This window comes from Myxine glutinosa, chromosome 1 (genome assembly GCF_964187855.1).
Source record: "Myxine glutinosa chromosome 1, kmMyxGlut1.1, whole genome shotgun sequence".
Classification (NCBI taxonomy): domain Eukaryota; kingdom Metazoa; phylum Chordata; class Myxini; order Myxiniformes; family Myxinidae; genus Myxine; species Myxine glutinosa.
The window spans coordinates 298,855,775-298,878,216 of NC_136261.1; the positions used below are offsets into that span (position 1 = coordinate 298,855,775).

The window sequence follows — 22,442 nt, forward strand, 5'->3', positions numbered from 1 at the left end:
TCCATGATGAAGCTGAGTCTTTGGGCCTATCTCTTTCACTTCACAGATAGGATGGTGGTCTTCTCTGTCTTCTACCGCCTCCTTACTGGTCTTGCACCCTCTACCCCTTTTCGTACCCGATTCCATCCCCTCATCCCTCCAGGTTCTGCAACACAAACTCAGTCAACCAGCAACTCCTTTCTGGTGACACTTCCAAAATCCAGAATCACTGTTCACCTACACTCATTCGTTCCTCTTTTTCCCACCTGTGGAACAAACTTCCTCAGTCTCTTCAATGTCATTCTTCCCTTCAAGGCTTCAAGGCAGCTAATAGCCGTTCACCACCAACACCTCAGAGCATCCCCCAATCACAACCATGATATTTCCTACCCCCGTTAACCCTCCCCAAACCCACCTCTTTCCAAGTTTCCAGTTTTTCCTTCCTGACAGTTTGTGGCTGTATCAAACTTGCTCACCCCTGTGTCCTCCTCTTGCCCTCATTCTTCCCCACATCCCTTATTTCTCCAAGTCTCACTCTATTTTGTCCCTCAGCCCTGCCACTGGTGTCTTTCACCTCCTTTCTTTTTACTGTTAATTTTATTCTGGTATGTCCTGATCCATTCTATGTTCTAGCTCCTTGATATTGTATATAAAAACCCACAGAGCAACCATAACCCTGGGCCAAAAACGTGTAAAGAGCAAAGTTTATGAAATGTATTGAAAATACCATTACAACTGGAGTTGATCCAGAATGCATAACAAATGAAATGGTGGAATTGTTGGAAAAATAACATCAGATCGTATTCAACATGAATGAAAAATATATAATGTCGAACCTTCAGTAAATATATAGCATCAAATGAAATAAAAAGGCAGTAATCTTTCAGGAGTATGTGTTACAAAGCGTTAAACAAAAGACAAAACAACGTGGAAGCAGAACTTGGTTTGACTGAACTCATGATGGCCAACAGGATATTTATTGACAGCACAATGGAGAACTGCTCTTTCAGGTGGGTTGGCTCTCCTAAAAAAACAAGAACTTTAACCTTCTCCCACCTATTCCGCTTCCTCCTTGCTCCTTCAAACCTCTAGCTCTACTCTATAAATCTACTTCCAAATATTATATCAATGTGATTATAACAGATGTACGAGTAGCTTGCACCATTAGCAAGTAAATATAAGCAGCATTTATTATTAATATTCATGACAAACCTCTATTTGCTCCAACCAAGGGCTAACTAACACTAAAAAACAATGTACTGCACCTCATTTCTCACTGTAGTCAACAAACTCAGCAGGTTTTAGTTGATAAAAACAACTCATTTCATTTCCACAAATTTCATTTTACATTTCCACAAAAATATATTTAAATAAAAAAAAATTTCAAGATATTTATATTCAATATTTATTTTCAATATTTATATTATTTATATTCAATATATTCAATCAAAAATATATTTCAAGATATAAACATTTCCACAAAAACTAGTATTCTGCTGTATCACAACGATCTGTCTACTTTATGGAGAATAAGCCAACTTACTTGACTGGTTCCCAGGACTCCCGTTCAAAGCCTCTGTGGATGGACTGTGCAATGGAAGACTCCATGAGGTCCACGTAGCGTACGACCAGTGGGGCAAACATGTCCTGTAAGTGCTTGTGGAACTTTCCATGACAAAGATTGGCTGGAAAATATAAAGTGAAAATATTATGGAGGGAATGATGTAATATTGTCTGCTCGGAAATTATGGATATGAAACAAGTGCATTGTAAAGACTAGAACCATAAAACTTTTAAAATTTTGTTGACCGGTGTTATCAAACCTGCGCATTGCCGTAATCTGTCCACTTCCGCATTCGTGGAAGGTTCATAATTCTCATCAAAATCTAAACAGTATTTGTAGAATTTCAATAAAAGCCACATCACTGTTCATATCGGTAAATATTATTCCATCGTGTTTGGAAAAACTGGAAAATTGGGAAAAAAAATTGGAAAAACAATATAGCCTATTTTACTCCAAGGGGTCCCAGGAATACCCACCTACAATATCATTGCGATCGGTTCAGCCGTTTTTGCGGTACCTTCGAACGAACGGACAGACGGACATTTGGTGAATTATAGTAAGATACAATAAAATGCTGATCAAGAAGAGACAAATAATATGGGTAATTCAAAATCTGAGACAATGCAGGGCTGCAGTTCTTTAAAACCTGAAGGCAGTTCTTAACCAAAGCAAAAAAAAAAAAAAAAAACCCCAACAGCCACCATGACATCAAATAAAACAGCAATTATGAAATATTGCCATAAAACAGCAAACTTTGCATTATAAAGAAAATAGTTCAAGATCTAATATGTAAAACGGGGGCCTGCCCCTGCTCTGCAGGGAAAAATGGCCTCTAAAGGTGGTTCTTCTTCTATCTAATATGTAAAACGGAGGCTAAATTATATTTAATATTTACTGACACAGGACACGATCAGGATGAACCTGGCCCCCATTTTGTTGGAAGATTCAAAAGGGAGACATGCTACATGTTCATTACCTCTGACACCATAGGTCGATGGAAGTTATGTTTTCACCCATGGTCTGTCTGTTCGTTTGTCTGTTTGTTTGTGAACAGGATATCTCAAAAAGTTGTGGACGGATTTGGACGAAATTTGGTGGAGAGGTAGTGTATGTGACAATGACGAAATGATTAGATTTTGGGATCCGATAATTTTTAAAGTGATTCTTCACCATTGAGCAACAACAACAACAACAACATGCATTTTTAAGGCCATTTTCCCTGCTAGAGTGGGGGTTAGCCTTGTGGTCCCCATGACAATCTTCTCCATATTGCCCTATTTTCTGCATCTCTCCTTGTTCACCCCCTTGCCCGCATTTCTTCTTCCACCATCTTTAGCCAAGTCTTTCTCGGGCTTCCCCGTCCTCTACTTCCTTCTACATTCATTTCCATCACTCTTCTCAACCAGTCACTTTCATCCTTCCTCAACACATGACCAAACCATCTCAACCTGTTCCTCTTCACAGCATCAATCACAGGCTCTATTCCCATCATCTTTCGCAATTCATCATTTGTCTTCCTCTCTCTCAACGATACTCCGCACATCCACCGAACCATTTGCATTTCCACCCTTTCCAGCCTTCGTTGCTGCTCTACATTCATGACCCATGTCTCGCTCCCATAAATCATAACACTTCTCACACATGCAGCATACACCTTTCCCTTCAGCTTCAACGACACTCCCCTCCTCACCAGCACGCCACTCAGTTCCCAAAACTTCTTCCATGCACATCTCACTCCAGCAACCGTTGCCGTGTCTGATCCACCTTCTCCATTCAGCATGTCTCCGAGGTAGCAAAATGTTTTCACACCTTCCAGCTTCATGCCGTCTCCAAGATCCAACTCAACATTTCCTCCATCTGCAGCTCCCTCTGTGCACACCTTACATTTGAATGTAGCTGCCACACTGGTTAATGACCCTCTCAGACCACTACATTTTTGATGAACCCACTCAGCGCACATTGTACATTGAATGGAGTTCACTCCGACACCCTTCCTGCACACAGCACGTGGCCACTTCCCAGTTCCTTCCACCTCACCACATGCTTTACCACTTGCCATCACCTTCGTCTTTCCTATATTCACCTTCAGACCTTTTGTCTCCATACATTCCTTCCACTTGTTCATCTTTTCCTTCAGTCCATCCATACTTTCTGCAATCAACACCAGATCATCTGCATACAACAACTCCCACGGTAAACCCTCCTTTACGTTCTGAGCCAGCACCTCCATCACAGCTACAAATAGTAGTGGACTTAGTACCGACCCCTGATGCACTCCCACCTTCACCTCAAACTCACAACTGTTCCCGTCCTTCGTCCTTACAGCTGTGCGCGCTCTTTTGTACATTGCCATCACTACTCTGATCAACCATTCCTCCACTCCTAACTTCCTCAATGCCCATGTCAATACTTCGCGTGGAACCCTATCGAATGCTTTCTCCAGATCAACAAACCCAAGAAACAACTTCTTCCTCTTCTCCATGTACTTCTCCTGCAACTGCCTCACAATAAAGAGCGCGTCTGTCGTTCCTCTTCCTGGCATAAATCCAAACTGCATTTCGTTGATCTTCACCTTCTTCCTTATCCTCCTCTCCAACACCCTTTCCAATACCTTCATTCCATGCTCCAATAACTTTATCGCTCGGTACGAGCCACACTCCAGAGGGTCACCTTTCCCCTTGTATAGAGGGACGAGGGTACTCAGTTCCCAATCCACTGGAATGCAGCCTTCTTTCACCACCAGATTACAGATCTCTGTCATTCTCTTCACACCCCAACTTCCTGCTGCCTTCAACATATCTCCCACAACTCCCGTCGGCCCTCCCGCTTTTCTACTCTTCATTGCTTTTATCGCTTCCTCAACTTCCTTCTCAGTTATCTTCTCTGCCGGTCCTAAAACTGGGTTACTCTCTATGTTGCCATCCCATTCATTCTCTGTATTCAACAGCATTTCCATATATATTTTCCATCTTCCTTTAATTCCATCTGCGTCCACAACGATTTGTCCCACTTCATCCTTCAAGCAACTCACCCCCATCACCCCAACATTCTTCACCATTGAGCGATAGGGCTAAAACTGATATACAGCACGATATCTCAAAAAAGTTGGAGACAACATATGACCAAACTTGGTGGACTGGTTGGGTGTGTGACAAGAACAAGCCGATTATATTTTAGCTCAGATATGAATCCAGAACTGGCCTATCAGTGGGATACAAAATGTAAACTAATCAGCTCGGCGGAGGTATGCGCTCTACCGATTGCTGTTCTAGTATTAACCATGTAACAAATGTGATGAACCTGGCCCCCTCTTTTGAACATTCAATGAAAAAGAAGAAAGGAATAAGGCGAAAAATACAAGACATTTCCAGAAAAGGTGTCACCCATGACAAGGCAACTCAGGTGAGCTTCAAGTTTAGGAGGTTAGCCAACTGTGTCACTCTGCATAAAATGAACTTACCACACTGTGGTTGATATCCAACATATCAAACAAACTACATTTAAAATGCAGTCAGATTTTGTGAAAATCAATCAAAGGTCAACAGAACTGAATTATTTCAAAGCCAAATTGAATATCCAGAACTGAGTATCCAGCCAAATTGAATTATTTCAAAGAAAAAATAAAAAAGGAACTTTCAGTTGAACTTCAAAGATCGGATATTCTCCATAGCACATAATAAAGCATGGCAAACTCCTCTTTTTAAAATATATCCATGAACAAACGACTTCTCTCGGTGTTACTTTATTTGACAAGAAATTAAGAGACCATACCAAAACCTTAAATAATAAATGGAAGGAGCAGACATGAACCACACTCTTGTTCTGTAAATGGATTCTCAGGAAGTTGGTGAGAATTGGGATGAGAAGGCCAGAGGAAAGATGAGAGTGTTGATCACGTATTTGAGTTGATGGTTTATGTTGGCATTTCCATATACAGTAAACACATAGCTCAGGATGCTGGGTAGACTGATGCCTACCAATCTCATTATTCACTGTATCAAAGCTTTGGACTGTTCCATACAACATGCCAAATGGGGTTTGGAACAATCCACCTTCTTCGATGAGATGTGGGGGCTATAGCAGCTATGGCTCAAAGTCGGATATCACTTTGACATTGGCATTATTGTTTTCATTTTCTGTGATGGTGGATCCCAGCGAACAACTTTGGTTACAGGCAGTGGGTCGTCTTTGGACAAATTCTGATCAGTGATTAGCAAACAGTAGTATGGCAATTAACGCTGTTGTGGTTCCGCTTCCTCATTCGTTTAAAAAATGCATCTCATAAATAAGAGCGATAGGTATCTTATGAATAAAACTCATTTTCTCTGTCTGTCTGTCTGTCTGTCTGTCTGTCTGTGTGTGTGAAACACCAATCACGCCCAAACTACTGTGCCAATTGCCACCAAATTTGACACATAGACCAAATTGGACTTCCTAGTGAACATAGAACAGAGGCCCCGACGGCTCATCTGCTACCCAGCCCACTGGCTTTCCTCCCCCCCTCCTTCCCCCACACCCCACCGGCTCTCGTAACCCCCGCCCTGCCGGCTCTCATACTCCCCGTTCCAGCAGTTCTCCTGCCCCCTTCTAAGTTTTCCTGCCCCTTCCCCCAGGCCGGCCGGCTTTCCTCATCCCTACCTTCTCAGTCCTCCGCTCTCCACCAAGCAATGCTGGGTACCCCTGCTAGTAAGGAATAAAAAGTATGCGGTCTGCACAACAGGAAATCTGAGAGTTGGACGGGTATGTAGACGACCCCACACTCGGTGGTGTAATGGTTTAAGTGTCCACTCTGAGTCTGGGAGTTCAGAGGTTCAAACACTGACCGAATCATATTAAAGACTTTTAAAATGGTACATGCTGCTTCCTTGCTTGATATTCAGCATTTTAAAAGGATAGAGCACAAACAACCATAGCTTGGATACCACTGCACAAACTTGATGGGCCTAATGGTCTCCTGTGTTGAATTTCCTTGAAAGGGAACTCATTATATTATTGTGAATGAAAAAAAAGAAAAGTGGGTAGAAAAGGTACACACGGTCAATGCGCAAGTAATCATTGAGGAGCTGAAAAAGGGGGAAGCTATCCCAGCTGTCAGGGGGTTGCAATTCCAGGGCGCTGTCCATGTCCACAGCATACAAAGATAAAAATGTCTCGGAATGCTCCACCATGACGTCTGACCACCAGGCGAAGGCCTGTTGGGATGCACACACAATACCGTATTAGGTTCTCTTCATCTAATATTGATGCATGATTAATATCTCCAATCAATGACATTCCATGCCCACTTCCCCATGCCATGCAAGCCACGTGTTGAGGAATTACCACGAGGTTAGTGCAAGTAACATTCCATAATCATTTCACGTTTTCATTTCTATGTTAAAGGGTCTACGCTCCTGAATATAGTAAACAACACATCATCGTCCTTCTTTTTCATCACTACACGTATTTCATCCTGGATTCAATTTGCCACCAACATCAAAATTTAAGATCACGGGGATCTGCGAGAACCCATTTAAAGTCTCACATGCAACTTTTGGCCTCCATCGCCCTTCACAATATCTTTGGAAATGAAAACATGAGAAATGTTGTGACACTACTTTCATCACTACTTGTTTTTTTGAAAACCCGAATCATATCAAATCGTGGTTTAATATGATTCCGCTTTTGGGCACAACGCGGTCAATGTGGCATACTTGCCCACCACAAGCATCACAAGCTGATTATCATGACTAGCAACGGTACCTTCAATTGGGAAGCCCAAATGAAAAGGCAAAATATCTGAAATGGAAGGCTTTAAAATTTTTTAAAACGATTCATATAAACATCCGTTGAATCATATCACATGCAAATCATCAAAATCTAAACAGTACATGGCGCCCATTTTGAAAGAAGATTGAATTCTGCAAAATGGAAGCGGCCGCTGCACGTCTTTCTCAGTCGCTCGTTTATACGTGAAGAGTGCGTGCCGAATCTGTAACACGGAAGCGGCCGCCACATCTGTTTCTCAGTCGCTTTGCACACGCTGCCGTGTTACTACGGAACCGCACGTTTATATAGGAAGAATTCGTCAGGAGTCGATCTACTCTCTCCTGGTACGTAGAATTTCAACAAAAGCCACATCACTGTTCATATCGGTAAATATTATTCCATCGTGTTTGGAAAAACTGGAAAATGGAAAACTTGGAAAATTGGGAAAAAATTTTGGAAAAATATAGCCTATTTTACTCCAAGGGGTCCCAGGAATACCCACCCAAAATATCGTCGCGATCGGTTCAGCCGTTTGTGCGGTACCTTTGAACGGACAGAGGGACATTTGGTGAATTATAGTAAGATTTTGCATCCGATTCCTTAAACTACCTTCACTGTTGTCAGCAAAACGCAACAGCTGCTCACAGAAAAATAACTGTCGCAGGTGTCCTGATGTAACCAAAAAAAATCCCAAATTCCTTAGATGGTACCACTACAGAGAACTGACCAGGTCATTTGACAATTTCCATTCCAGAGTCAAGACGATCCTGGCCTTGCGTTGAGGAAAATGCCCAGCTCATGCAGTCAACTTAATGAGCTTAATGGAATGAAAAAAACAATTCAACTAATTAACCAGACTCGGTGGCATAATAGTCAGGTTCACTATGTCAATAAATTATATTTCGTTCAAAATCATGGTAGATTAGCAAATCTATACATTTTTGGAAAGGTTATAGCATAAGGAAAGTAAAAATCAATGTTTACATTTGGAGAGATACCTGTATGGCGGCCATTTTGGATTTTCAAAATGGCCACTGTAAAATACATATTTTGTTCTATTTCTGCCTCTAATTACCCTAAAAACTTTAAAAAATATACTAAACCTATATTTTCAGGGACAAGGAATCCAATGAAAGTATCAAATTAGTGCTATGGGGAATGGTAAGACACGAATCAAAGGTTTTGAATTGCAAAATACTGTCTTTATATTCGCGATAAGTTGCATAATCAAATACATGTTATCATTTTGTACAGGCAGTTAATAACATCAAAATGTGTCACAATAATTCATATCACCAAACATACACAGGCAGTCAGCAAAATCATATATACACATGCAGTCAGTATAACTTCACATCTACACAGGCAGTCAATGACAAAATATACACAGGCAGTCAATGGCATCAAACATACACGATTACAGAATATGCCATTTAGAGTTCGTCATCACTGTCCTGTGTGTCGTATCCGACAATATAGTCCGCATCGTTTTCACAGTCCGTTCCACACAAGCAAAGGTCGGTCGAATGATTGGCAAATCGAATTGGTCGAATGGTCGATCGAATCGAATTCGATGAATCGAATCGAATCGAATCGATCGAAGTGGTCGAATGGTCGAATGGTCGATCGAAGCGATTGGTCGAATGGTCGAATGGTCGATCGAAGCGATTGGTCGAATGGAATTGGTCGATTGGTCGAATTGGTCGGAATTGGCAAATGTAAACATTGATTTTCAGATTTTCCATGTAATAACGTTTCCAAAAATGTATAGGTTTGCTAATCTACCATGATTTTGAACGAAAAAACATAGTGAACCTGACTACAATAGCGAAACATAATAATCGGTGAGTCTGGGCAGTCGATGGTTCAAACCTGTGCCGAGTCGTATCAAAATCTTCAAAAATGGTATGTGCTGCTTCTTGCTTGATGTTCAGCATTTAAAAAGGAGAGAGCACGATGGACAAACAATCATAGGTTGGCATCCATTGCACAGGGTTAATGGGCTTACATCCTGTGTTTAAGCTCCTTATAAAGGAACTCGTATTCTTTACTTGTTTTTGGGACTAGGAGAAGGTTCTGTCAGTTTTTCCTCTTTTTCTTTGTAGCTCTTCACATTTAGTGGCTCTTAGCCTGGTTACGTAGAGTTTCAATAATATGAAAAAAGAATACCGATATAAGTATTTAAAAAAAAAAAAAAAACCAAATACAAATATAAACCATGTATAGGCCCGGACAAGTAAAAAGAAACGCTTGGTCGCAAGGACTCCGCTACGCATGTGGATGGCCCCCTACAAAGCCTCCCGTGGGGGGCTCTCTTCTATCGGAAGGCCAATATCAAATGATGACAGATCTTCAGGTGAAGACTAGTTGTATTGCAAAAAATCATTACACAATGAAATACTTATTTGAGCAACCTGAAAATACTTCCGCTAGCTGGAGGAAGTGCAGTAAATTCGAGTAAATACATTGCAGTTATTTTTACGGTTGAAGCCGAAAATACAAGAAAAACTGATTTTTTTTTGAGCTTCAACATTGAATTATATAGCCAATTATTTACTCGAATTTACAGTACTTCCTCCAGCTAGCGGAAATACTCAGGGGCCTAAGCTCGGGGTCGGCCATATTATACGACTGAACGTTCAAGATTCTTTGAAAAAATTGCAAGCTGATGTGTGGGGGTCTCGGGGGTCTCATGTGGCTGCAGACTCCGCATTCGTCGACTAATGTAGCCTTGGGTATGCCCAAAGTTTTCCTGTGCTCCATTGTATTACATATACCTGAATGAATATTTACAGGTAACAGCCAGGATTGACACCAAGTTAATGAATTAGAGAAGGACCTTGCATCCACTGCAAATCCGAACGATGCCCAACAATGATGATACTGGCAGGTCAAGTGTCTTTCGATACCTTCTGAGTGACTAGTTGTGCCGACATCTTGTATAATTTGTCATTACCTGATAAAACCACCCTGAATGAGAAGCCTCAGAGCTGTATGACCAGAGACAAATGTGCCATGCTGCAAACTGGCAAGATGACTGATATGGTCAATATAAGATGTAGCGTACGTTAAGGTATTTTCAGTTACAAACAACGATGGTCAATAAGGGTAGCTTATTAACTCCGCCACCAAAGGTGGATGGAGGTTATGTCTTCATCCCTGTCTGTTTGTCTGTCCGTTTGTTTGTTTGTTTGTTTGTGAACAAAATATATCAAAAAGTTGTGGACGGATTCGGACGAAATTTGGCAGAGATGTAGCGTATGTGACAAGGACTGGATTATTAGATTTTAGTGAAGAACCGGATTCGGATGCGGCTACTAGAATTTATAAAGTGATTCTTCACCATTGGAAGAAAGGGCCAAAAACGATACATAGCAGGATATCTCAAAAAGTTGTGGACGGCTTTGGATGAAACTTGGTGGACCGGTTGTGTCTGACAAGGACGATTCGATTCGATTTTGGTGAAGATCTGAATATGGATTCGGATATGAGAATTTTTTTTTTTTGAGTGATTCTTTACCATTGGGAGAAAGGGCCAAAAACGATACATAGCAGGATATCTCAAAAAGTTATAGACGGATTTGGATGAAACTTGGTGGAGAGGTTGTGTGTGTGACAAGGAAGAATCGATTCAATTTTGGTGAAGATCCGGAACTGGATCCGGCCAGTATAATATTTTAAAGTGATTCTTCACCATCGAGTGATGTGGTCAAGCAGGCGGAGGTTTGCTCTCTACTGAATGCCGTTCCAGTTGACTATTGTCGCCACCAAGAGTGAAAAACACAATTGGCATCGAGCTTTAGACTTGTGGTGGTTTTTCTCTCGTTGGTGATGAAGAGAACAATAGGCCACGAATGTTCATTTCGTAACTGTGTTTGAACTTTATATTGTGCTGAAAACTACCTAATGATCTTACCTGCGATGCATAAAATAATAATTACCGAGCAAAACGGTGTGATTTTTCGTTACCCAAATACATGCAGATTAGTCAAACGTGAAACCGTCACATTAGCACCTTGTGGATGTGAAATGAAGCGAGAGAAATAAATAGAAAAATAAAGGTTATCCGACAACAAAAGGACTCGACAGAGTCAGCAAGGCCTTCATGCCCGATCAACTCTGCATACGGCTTCAGAGACAGCATGCATACAGGCAAATCTAAACGTCACAAACTTCCCGTTGTTGACATGCCACTCAAATGCACATGCTGGCCAAGCAAGCAACTGGGGGCGAAAACAAAACCATACAGCAAGTTGCCATTTGAACTAGAACAATGCTGAAAAATACATATCTTCTTTTCAGGTACGTATTTTATCTTAATACATTTCATTGCATACAAAGTGCAATCGGACGATGCCAATTTATAAATGGTAGCGATCATCATACGCATGCACGTTCTACCTAATAGTATAAACAATGTGGTAAACTGTGTTCATGTACGTCACAAGGAGCAATTGTTCATTTTTCTGCACTACAGCACAACTTGTGTGGTTGTTTGCCTGGTTAGGTTCATTACATTTACAGAACAAAGGGAATTGTTGCTATATTTTGGTTCTAATGTTAAATAGGCCTGCTAATACGGTAGCATAGCAAGGTAGACAGGCCTGACTGCCATGTAACTGTTGACAATTCCAAACATATCACATTATGAGAGAATATGCGGTGAGGGGTGGTGTTTATACCACTTGGCATAGTAAGTGGTTGGATGAACAAATCGCTACCAAAAAAGAAAAAAGTGCGTGCCTTCAAATCAGCATGCAAAGTCCCTGGTACAAATACCTACCTCGCTTCCCTGAATTACGTCCAGCCAGAGAGGTAGGAGAGCAAGGGAGGAGATTTTCAATATCTATGCTCTTGGTATAATGTTGCATTCTTACTTAACCCAACCCCTAATTATTGGGTTGCCATTTCTCGAGAGATCATCATTACTATCACTCTGCTGTACAGTATAATACTTGTAATGGAATTTAGGTTCATTGCTATATTGATTAAACATTGCAATTGTAATGCTTATTTATACTACAGTCTAGAATGAAACACACACACACGTGCACACACACACACACACACACACACACACACACACGCACACACATGGGGGAGTGGGTCACGCACACATGGAGGAGTGGGCCACACACACACATACATACATATACACACACACGCGCGCACACACACACACACACACACACACACACACACACACACACACACACACACACACACACACCTGCACCCCTCCACCCCTTTCCACTCAGTGAGGAAGTGCATGGTTATTCATCTCTCTAGTTCCAATCTGTCTGCTCAATTCCACTCATTCATTCTTTTCGCATATTTGGCACCGGATGCTCAACTCTGGATCCTACTCCATTGCACCCTCGCAGCCTTCAAGATTGTCATACCTACCATCTCTCAAACGTCAAGTCTGTCATGGATTTGTTATATCCTTCATCTATCTCTTAAATACGTAATCCACTCTCAAATATGTGCTGGTACCATAATTATGACATCTACCCCACCATTTTCATCTTGCTGTTCAATAAGCCTTCAATTTAGTAGTGAATAATAAAAAAACTGAACCAATGTGGTGGTTCCTGCCATCGTAAAATTAATGAAATGGTACCGTTAGAAAGCTAATGATCGGTTTGGTTCGTTTTAAAAGCCGGTCTTTCCGGGATTGAAGAAGAAGCAGGACTCAAACTTCATTGAAGTGGTTCCTGCTGTCATATAATGATAATAAAAAAGGAGAAAAAGAGATAAAATGTCATAACACCCATGATTTTAGTAATTTTGCTGTACGGAGTTAAAGGCCATCAATCGGCCATCTTTGGTCGAATTACAAAACAAAATCTTCTGCATATGTATCCTCTCATGTATTGTCTTTGTGCCAAGTTTGAACAAAATTGGTCAATACATCTCCGAGATATGGTTGCGGACGGACAGACGGACGGAAGAGACTCGATCCATAAGCCCCCGTTTTGGACAAGTCCAATGGGGGGCTAAAAATAGCCCCGAGTAGGCTGATGCTCATCTCTTTAGGTTGTAGTTCAGACAACTCCTGATGTTGGGGGACCTCTTCCCCCACTCCCCTGGGAGACATCCGATCCCCTGGAAGGCCCCCCGATATGAAATCGAATGGAAGGGCTGTAACAGGTTTCAGAGCAATTTGGTTTGTAAATAAGGGAAGTGTAGGGATACAAAAGTTTCAGGGCGTAACGCTCCTCAGGGAAACCCCCCCCCACCCTCCCCCCCCCCCTCCCCATGATCCGAAATTGAAAAATTGAAGCCTGAGCGATTGTGTGGGCCATTGAGTGTAAGTGCTGTATCAGGTTTCAGAGCAATTGGTTGGTAAATAAGGTTCAAGTAGGGATCCAAAGGTTGGCATGTACCCCCTCCTGGGATCCCCCATGATCCAAAATTGAAAAATTGAACCCAATGCGATTGTATGAGCTACTGTCTTGTATTGATGTGTCAAGTTTCATGTCAAGCCGGATGATAAGGGAGGAGTAGGAAAAATAGCAAAAAGTCAACGGACGGATGACCGGATGGAAGGACAGACATCCAGACATTACGACCCATTTTACAAGTTAATTTCTTCAATAATCGAGATAAGATGACCTAAATATGGTGCTGTTGGAAAGCTAGGAATCTATTTACTTGGTAGGAAAGCCAGTAATTTAATTGCTGGGAACACAATTTGGTGTCTGTTAAATCCTAAGGATGCCCGTTTTAAAAGCCCTCTTTCTGGGATTGAAGAAGGAGAAGAAAAAGATCGGAAATGGGAGCTTAATGCAGCGGTTTCAACGGTAACATTTATTTTCCTATGACAGCAGGTACCCGAAGGACATTGAAGGAGCACCGCGAGGCCTTGGCCGTACGTTTATTCCCGCTACGTGAAACACCTTGTGCTCTCGGATCACCCGGTGCCCATCCATATGCTAAGGAAATTATGAATATGCTCTGCTATGTAGGACTACTGCAACCCATGCCTGCATAAAACGGATTATTTTTTTTAGAATGCTGGCTACATTATTTTCCATCCATTCATCATGTAACTTTGTATGAAGTTTTTACATCATGTAACTTTTTTTTTTACCATTTGCACACATTTCTTATTCAGTCAACTTGGTTGTGGGATGGCTTTGAAGGCCATAAATTACAAGTTCATGAGTCTTTATTTAGTGTTGGGAAAGGAGGTGCACAGAGCATACTGCACAAGCATATTTATGCTTCCACTAGAAATGGTTTGAGCCTAAATGTTCCGAGCCTGAAGCCCCAAAAACAGGGAAAGGCAGGAATCCCAAATTAATTTCCCACAATTTTCCAGGAATTCCCAGGAAATTATTTACCAGGAAGAAACAAGTTTGGTGCACAATACTTGCAGGTGAAATTCAAAATTGTTCGAAAATGTTGTAGGCCTAACTATCATGTAATATCCATGCTTTACTTGTATATAGACAACGTAGAAGATAGTGAGTATACTAAAATATAATCCTGGAGTTTGTATTGACTGGAACTTTCAGTAGAGACGTTTTTCATCTCATTCGCACAGGGCCTCGGCTGACATTCCACAACATGGTCAAACCATGACAACATTTCAAATCTGGCCTCCAAAGCCAGTCGCCGACTGGGCATCCTCCGTCGTGCGAAGTCCTTCCTTGGCACACCTGAGCTCCTCACCACATACAAGGCTTTCATCCGCAGCTCTATGGAATACTGCTCTCCCCTCTGGTCTGGTGCTCCTGCCTCACACCTAGCCCGTCTTCACGCTGTTGAAACCAAAGCGTTCAGAATCATTGGAATCTCCCGCGATGAAGCTAACTCCAAGGGCCTTTCACTCACTCACCGCAGGCAGGTTTGGTGGTCTTTCCGTCTTCTACCGACTCCTCTCTGGCCTTGCCCCCCCAGCCCTCTCTGGGCTCTGTCCCCCAAATATTCCTACAGGTCGCACAAGATCTGCCTGCAACCCTCTTATGGTTAAACTGCCAAAATCAAGACTTTCTGCTCACCTTCACTCCTTCATTCCTCTTTTCTCCCGCCTCTGGAACAAACTCCCTCACTCTCTTCAATCCCACTCCACCCTCCAGGTCTTTAAAACAGCTGTTCACCACCATCTCTTATCCTCCCCCATCCAAAACCTTGATCTTTTCTACCCCCACTAATTTCGGTCCCCTTGTGTTTTATACCTCTCCCCCCCCCCTCCTCCCCTTCCCATGCCTCCTGCCCCCAAGCCCTCTCCCTCCCACACTTCTCCCTGCTCTCAAATGTTGTGGTTGTGTGCTTCCCCTTCTCTCCCCATCTTGTCTTCCGCTCCCTCTTTTTGTATATTTTGTTTGTCTGGTTGATTTGTTTGTGAAATAAATGTTAGCTCTTTCACGAGCCTCGATTCAGTATACAAAAAACAAAAAACAAACAAAAAAATGGTCAAGGATGGTTGTGGATGCCTATTACCTGGTAATATTTCTTGAAGCAATAGAACACTATGCAAAAGTACATGGAAGGAGTACACAAACAACAACCACAGCCACTATGACAGCAACAACAACAAGAACTACATGTTATAAAAGTTCATGTTTTCAGGTATTTTACTTCATTTTACATCCTCATTGAGATTCATAGATAGACATCCAATACGTTTGTGAAATACAACATGTTGTCACTTCGCTGACGGGTAGGCACGCCTCGTAATATTACAATTTGCAGTAGTTTGTCCAAAAGTATTATGTTGTGTTTGTGTTCTTGAAGCATCATAATGGATTGCCAAACACTGAAACAGGGTGCTTAAAATACAAAATGCCTGAATATCGAGGGTTCACCTCTGCATGGTGATCATCATTCTGCTGGAGCACGTCAACACACAGCTCTGCCATGCGCGTCACGTCTTCCAAACACTTCGATGGCGAAGCCATCTGTCCCATGCTGTCTGAAACGGCCCAGAAATACTGATGGGGTTAACACCAGGGTGTGGTGCTTTAAAAAAAAAAAAAGTCGTGGTGATTTGGAGGGGAGGAGGGTTGACGAGCACATATAATACCGAAGGAACTGTAGGAAAATGGAATGAGATAGAGATTCAAACAAGAGTTTCATCAGAAGAGGGAGGAAAGAGGACAAAAAGGGTTCAGAGGGAAATCTTGGCGAAAAAGATCAAAACATGCAAATGATGAGGTGATCCTTTGCATCATGGGTATTTTAAAGATGAAGTGTTGGTTTAATGGATATAGCTGTGGTAGTGATAACATGCGGTCAATCCTAACCTAAAATATCTCATTACCAGATAATGGAGGCAACATATTTGGGCCACATGCTGGTTTAATAACTTATAATGAAACAAAATTGTCAAGCTCACAACACCAAACATTTTTTGCCTTTTAGAGGTAAAATATATATTTGTCTCACTTGAGTTAGAATTATTTTTGAGAACCTGACATACAGGATTTGCAGGTATCTATAAAATAGAAGAAATGTAAAAATTTGCAGTAATGTCCGATATGAATGAGCACCTCAATGCACAGATCGAAAGCGGTTTCAGAAAGATGACAAGAAAACAAAAATTAGGAATTGAAGTACAAGTTAAAAATGAAAATAATTAAGAGGAAGAAGAATATAACCAGTAAAGCTTGGCACCAATATTGTTTCTGTTTAGGACGAGCGATGAAGGTCATGGTTTTTGTCTCACAAGGCTAATCACCACATGATCATGATTCAGAGATTTTTGTAAAAGGGTTACAATATGACAATAAACAAGAATTAACAATTAACAATTGTTAATACAATTAACAATTTTTTGTTACATCATTCAACGATTTCATCAATCGATGCACTACTTTTTCAGCTGCACTTTACACTCTCAAAATTCAAAGTACATTTGGCAAAGACTCAAAACTTTTTTAATATGCGATGTGCACTCCAAATGACACTTGCAATGTGAATGGAATGTTGATGTTCATTCAGTTCATCAGATATTATGGGATGTATTAGTAAATATGGAGGTTTTTGATACCGCCATTGATCAAAACCTAGACATTCAGTTTACTAGATTAATTCAGCAAAGGCCAATCCATATACTGTTTATTACTTGTGCAAAAATTGCTGGAAGAACCCACAACCCTCCCCCCCCAGCAACCAAACACACACCCCTTCCCTCACCCCCCACCTCCTTTCACTCCCACAATTACCAGCCATCGCATGCCTAACATGCAGATGGGTCCTAACAGGATTGCTCTTGTGTTATGTAAATGCAATTGCACAAAAAACATGTGGCATCAACATTTAATAACTTTGAAACTCAAATGAACATCAACATTTATTAGTTTCTGCTAGCAAATGACGTGTATAAAAAAAAAAGAAGTGGTTTCTGGCAATAGACGGTACATCAGAACCCTGAAACATGACCTTCGAGAATCAATGAGTGTGTTTGAAATCACATTTTGTGGCAACAAAGCTGTTTAGATCTTATGGAAGGGAATAAAGGCAGCCCGGATGAAACAAAAAATATTCCATGATGTACAAGTCACCTGATTCCTTCTGCTTGGCTTTGGGATGGACAGGATGCAGACAGAGGAGAGACAGCAACCAAAGCGTTAATGTGAAGGGAAAGTATGTAGGGGGGAATGGACAGAACTTTGCATGTACAAACATGTTACTACAAGAGGGAAAGTATCATGAAGCTATAAAAAAGGACGATTAACTCAAAATAAGTTTGAAATGAACAAAATACAGGCAAAAATAAGGAAAAAAAAATCAATGAAAATGCATTCATATGCCACGGCTTTGCCGAGAACACAAGTACCATGAGATCAATGTAAATCCGAAATGTTGCTACGCTCTCCGTTTTTGAAAAGTTCAAATTGTTGTTATTGCATTTTCTTGCCTGCCATTTCCGAGTTTGCTGTTTCCTTATTCCATACCTGTTGAATTATGCAGGTAAAATAATGTTTTTGTTTTGATACTTACTGCAGTGGCTTTACATGACATATCACCTTCCATGCAATCGGAAACACCATACTTACGATTTCCCAAATTATCATTAACAATGACGATACATACTACTTGACAAGGCAATCCCCCTAGGGGAGGCTGGCAGGGAAGGGCGGGAGTGAGACTGGAAAGAGTGAGGGTTAGGATGGCATGGATGATTCGCAAAATACTCACGAATAGTTAAAGTCACCACTTGGGATGCCAAGCAGAAGATTGGGTGTTCATAAAATTCCCTCTTTTTCCCTAGAAAAAGAGGATTAGAAGGGCATTCCAAGAGCCGGGGTCAGAGATCGATCAGGGCCTCGTTTGTTGATGGCTGAATTTTGTATTGATGACCGGATTTGCCCTTGTAGGTCATTCAAAAACTTCAATAACTCCTGTAGGTTGGCTGTTCACCCTGGACCAAGGATTGATAAAAATGGTTGGTAACTTGGAAGTCGATTTGCTACCTGATATCATGCATTCTACTTTTTTGGCAGCTGGGCTGTTTTAGGTCTAAAGGATCAGAAGCACTTTTTGGTTGTGGGGAGTTTTGTCAAGAGTTTTATATGGTGTACCCAGGGGGCCAAACCAGTTTCTTTTTGGAAAAACAGAGATGGCGTGCTGTAAAAGATTGGCTGCCAAAAATCACATCGATATATATCTAGGAACAAAATGTATATGGACAACCTTGCCAGCAAGTTACCGGAAATCTGTAGGAAGCCTCTAAACAACATGACCCTATATGCGAATACGGTGCCTTTGGCGGCGAACAGCCATTATGGTTTATCCATGTTCCTTGAGCAATGATGAAGGAAAATCTTAATTTTAACAAACCAAATATATCATAAATATATTGTTATTACTCCCTGAACTATTTACATCTCAATATCAAGGCATATTTTGTGGCAAAACATTAAAGAATTGTTCAAAATGCACACTCAATCCTGAATTTAATTGTTTTGTTTGTGAACGTAACATTAGAAGACGCATTTCTGTGGTGTTAGTTAGTTATCACTTTCTGATTCACTGCTGCTGTCAAAGGTGGCAGTGTAGTGGGCACGGCTGCACTTCTTTTTCGATTCCTGACAGCGGCAGCCTATATAACAGGCAATGTTCTTCTTCCCACATGAGCAGTTTGTGTTGCAGCCCTTGGTGCAGCCACAGGAGATCGTCTGCATCATCTGCTGTGGTCAGGTCGGGTGTGTGGATTGCACTGGTACCAGCTTTCCATCATCCACGGCCCACCCATAGTCCTCACATGATTCGACACTCGGCTTGCAAATGTGAGCACTCTTGTCGATTGCAGTCGCCAACGCCGCACGTTTGAGATGTTGTTGGAATGCGTTCTCTGTGGGCGGTAGCAGCATCAGCAGAGATGACTTGTTGTTTCGGAACTTGTGAACTCGGAGCTTTCCAAGGTCTGAGCCCTCGAAGTTATCACCCTTGTTTGTATATACAGTGACCACAAGCTCCTTTGCCTGGTTGATTACATCTGCTGTGATCCGAGGGAGACCTTGATCTTCGTCTGCAAAGGCTTCCAATGCCGAGATGTCGGTCGTCTCGCTTCTGTATGAAGGCAGAGTAATTATGTGTGCTTTTCTTTGCCCCAAATATGCCTTGATATTGATATGTAAATGGTTCAGGGAGTAATAACAATTTATTTATGATATATTTGGTTTTTTAGAATTAAGTTTTTCCTTCATCATTGTTCAAGGAAGATGGATAAACCATAATGGATGATCGCCGCTGAAGGTGCCATATTCACGTATAGGGTCATGTTGTTTAGAGGCTTCCTACAGATTTCCAGTAGCTTGTTGGCAAGGTTGCCCATATACATTTTGTTCCTAGAAATATATAGATATTATTTTTGGCAACCAATCTTTTTCAGCACGCAATGTCTGTTAAACCCATTGGCCCCCTGGGTAGTGCTCATCCTGGCATTAAGACAGCATAAAAATATTACAAACTTTCCTGCTTTGCCGCAAAGCTGCACAATCTTCCTCTTTTGGGAAAAAAATCAAACAAATTTCAAGAAAACATTCTGATTTAGTCACCAAAGAGTATACCCGAAACCACAACCCAGCCTATTTCAGACCACAACCCAGCCTATTTCAGACCACTGCTGGATGAAGGCCTCCCTCAAGTTATGTTGAGAGGTGTTTTGAAAACTCCTCAAGATAATACCCGCCATAGTTGGTGAGAGCGAGAAACAACAGGAATCGAGCCCACAATCAGTCATTGGAAATTGAGAGTCAGGAAACGAGTCTAACAACGTGACCAAACAGCCAGCTCGTAAACTTAAAATGTCATGCAAAAATCGACTGTTACCATCCACTGATCAAAACCATGAGAAATATTGTTGGTCTTGGATTGAACAGCAATCTTCTGCAAGTTACTATGCACAATGATTATGCATTCAGGGTTTGTGAATTTTCCACCTTTAATTTCCCAGAAAGCCCTCTTTCATCAAAGCAGGAAGGAAGATGAAAGAACATTCAAGTGACAGGGAACAACCAAAATGGTGGCCTAACCAGTCACATAAATCCAGCGTTTCCCCTTTACATAAATCATGAGATAATGAAACCAAATTAATTTCGTTGATCTTTATTTTGAAAGAAAAAAAATCTCAATTTGTTTGCCAACTGTGAATATCCAACCATAATGTTTAAATTCTACTGGATCACCGTTTTGATTGCAAGTGAAGGATGATTTATGAACATAAAATAGGAAAAGTGAATGGAAAGGCGAGGGACAATGTACAAGCAGGACAATACCTTAAAGTTGGATATTTTGTGGGTAAATATATTCCATTACCAACTGCATCTTCAGATAATATATTCCTCAACACTGCAAGAAGAAATGCCTCAAGGGTGGGTTCTCAGATGCTAGGAATAAAAGCTGAGACTTAATAAATTGCAACATGCATTCAGGGTTTGGGAATGTTATACCCATGCATTCACAATCTTAATCATGATGGATTTTATTAACTGAAAACCAATACGAGTATGGTTAACTACCGTGGAAAGCGAGATAGGTTGACGTTGAGCTTCAGACCTTCGTCAGAGCAACAAAAAGGAGCCTTGCTTTAAATATTCCTTTTTTGTTCCAACGAAGGATGAACGGTCGACACATCAGCAGGACACTCCTTTAGGATGACAGTTAGCACACTCTTATCGGATACCAATTTATAGAAGCTATTGTTACTTGCAAAATCGAAGATTGTTTGTGTTTGTCACTCGCCTACAGGTCACAATTCTAAACAGATCGTAATGAAACTTCACCAAATTGTAAAGGTCATCACAATTGAGAAGCCTATTGATTTTGAGGTCATAGGTCATCTGGAGGTCAAGTTTCTAAAATCGCACATTTTTCATCCGATTGACTTGAAAATAGAACAGCATTTGCATATTGAGTCACTAAATTGGGAAACCAAATATTTTTGAGGTCAATAGGTCAAAGGTCAACTCAAGGTCAAACTTCCAAAATCATCAATTTTCATCTGAAAAATAATCACTTTTCATCCTATTGACCTGAGCTTTGATCAAGATCGTCAATTTTAATCTTGATAAAAAGGACAATTTGATGGATCAATGTCAACCTTTTTGGGGGGGGGGGGGGGGGGTAAATTTTGCAAGTATCGTGCTCTGCATGACGTCCTTTTGTTTAACCTGTTGGCCACACAGACCAATGCTTGCCTTCATGAAAGCTATACATTTAAATAACAGGTGAATGTCCTAATTATCTTTGGTACAAAGGTTAGATTGTCCTATCTTAAAAAAGAAACTTCAAAAAGATAAATGATTAAAGCGACCCAGGGTAGTCTACCAAAGGGAAAACTACTGAAGATAATTGAAGGCAGCTGGTGTAAAAACTACTAACCACCTCGTAAAATTCACAGGAAAACAAATTGCAAGATCCCTTCAGTATGATCAAACTTTTGGAAACTTAATCTACTTTCTTATGTGAATGAAATTGTTCTAAAGTTACGAGTTGGATATTTACGAGTTGTATAGGAAAAATGTATAATGTATAAATGTATGTATAATGTTACCAAAACAACCTGACACACTTTAATGCATTTGTAGGTGTTGACATCATTGGTGCCATCGACTAAAATAAAAGAACAGAACATCATGGTCTTTTACACGATTAAAACATCTTCATGTTCCTGAGAATCTAAGAAGTTTGCAGG

The 22,442-nt window shown here is 41.0% G+C and overlaps 1 protein-coding gene across 11 annotated transcripts in view; it reads right to left on the reverse strand.

Moving 5' to 3' along the window:
- The window catches only part of LOC137439290 (calcium-dependent secretion activator 1), a 539,275-nt gene that overhangs the window by 87,873 nt on the left and 428,960 nt on the right, over positions 1-22,442 (reverse strand). For 9 of the 11 annotated variants that reach the window (XR_010986881.2, XR_010986892.2, XR_010986883.2 and 6 more), the window contains exons 17-20: positions 17,806-17,823; positions 16,108-16,214; positions 6,579-6,735; positions 1,523-1,664 (exon numbers count right to left, since the gene is read on the reverse strand). Coding sequence is in view for 6 of the 11 variants with exons in the window: in XM_068135045.2 (XP_067991146.1) it covers positions 1,523-1,664; positions 6,579-6,735; positions 16,108-16,214; positions 17,806-17,823 (424 nt within the window). In the remaining 5 variants the exon portion in view is untranslated. The remainder of the gene's footprint in view (positions 1-1,522; positions 1,665-6,578; positions 6,736-16,107; positions 16,215-17,805; positions 17,824-22,442) is intronic. The other 2 variants (XM_068135050.2, XM_068135027.2) reach the window with 1 other exon arrangement.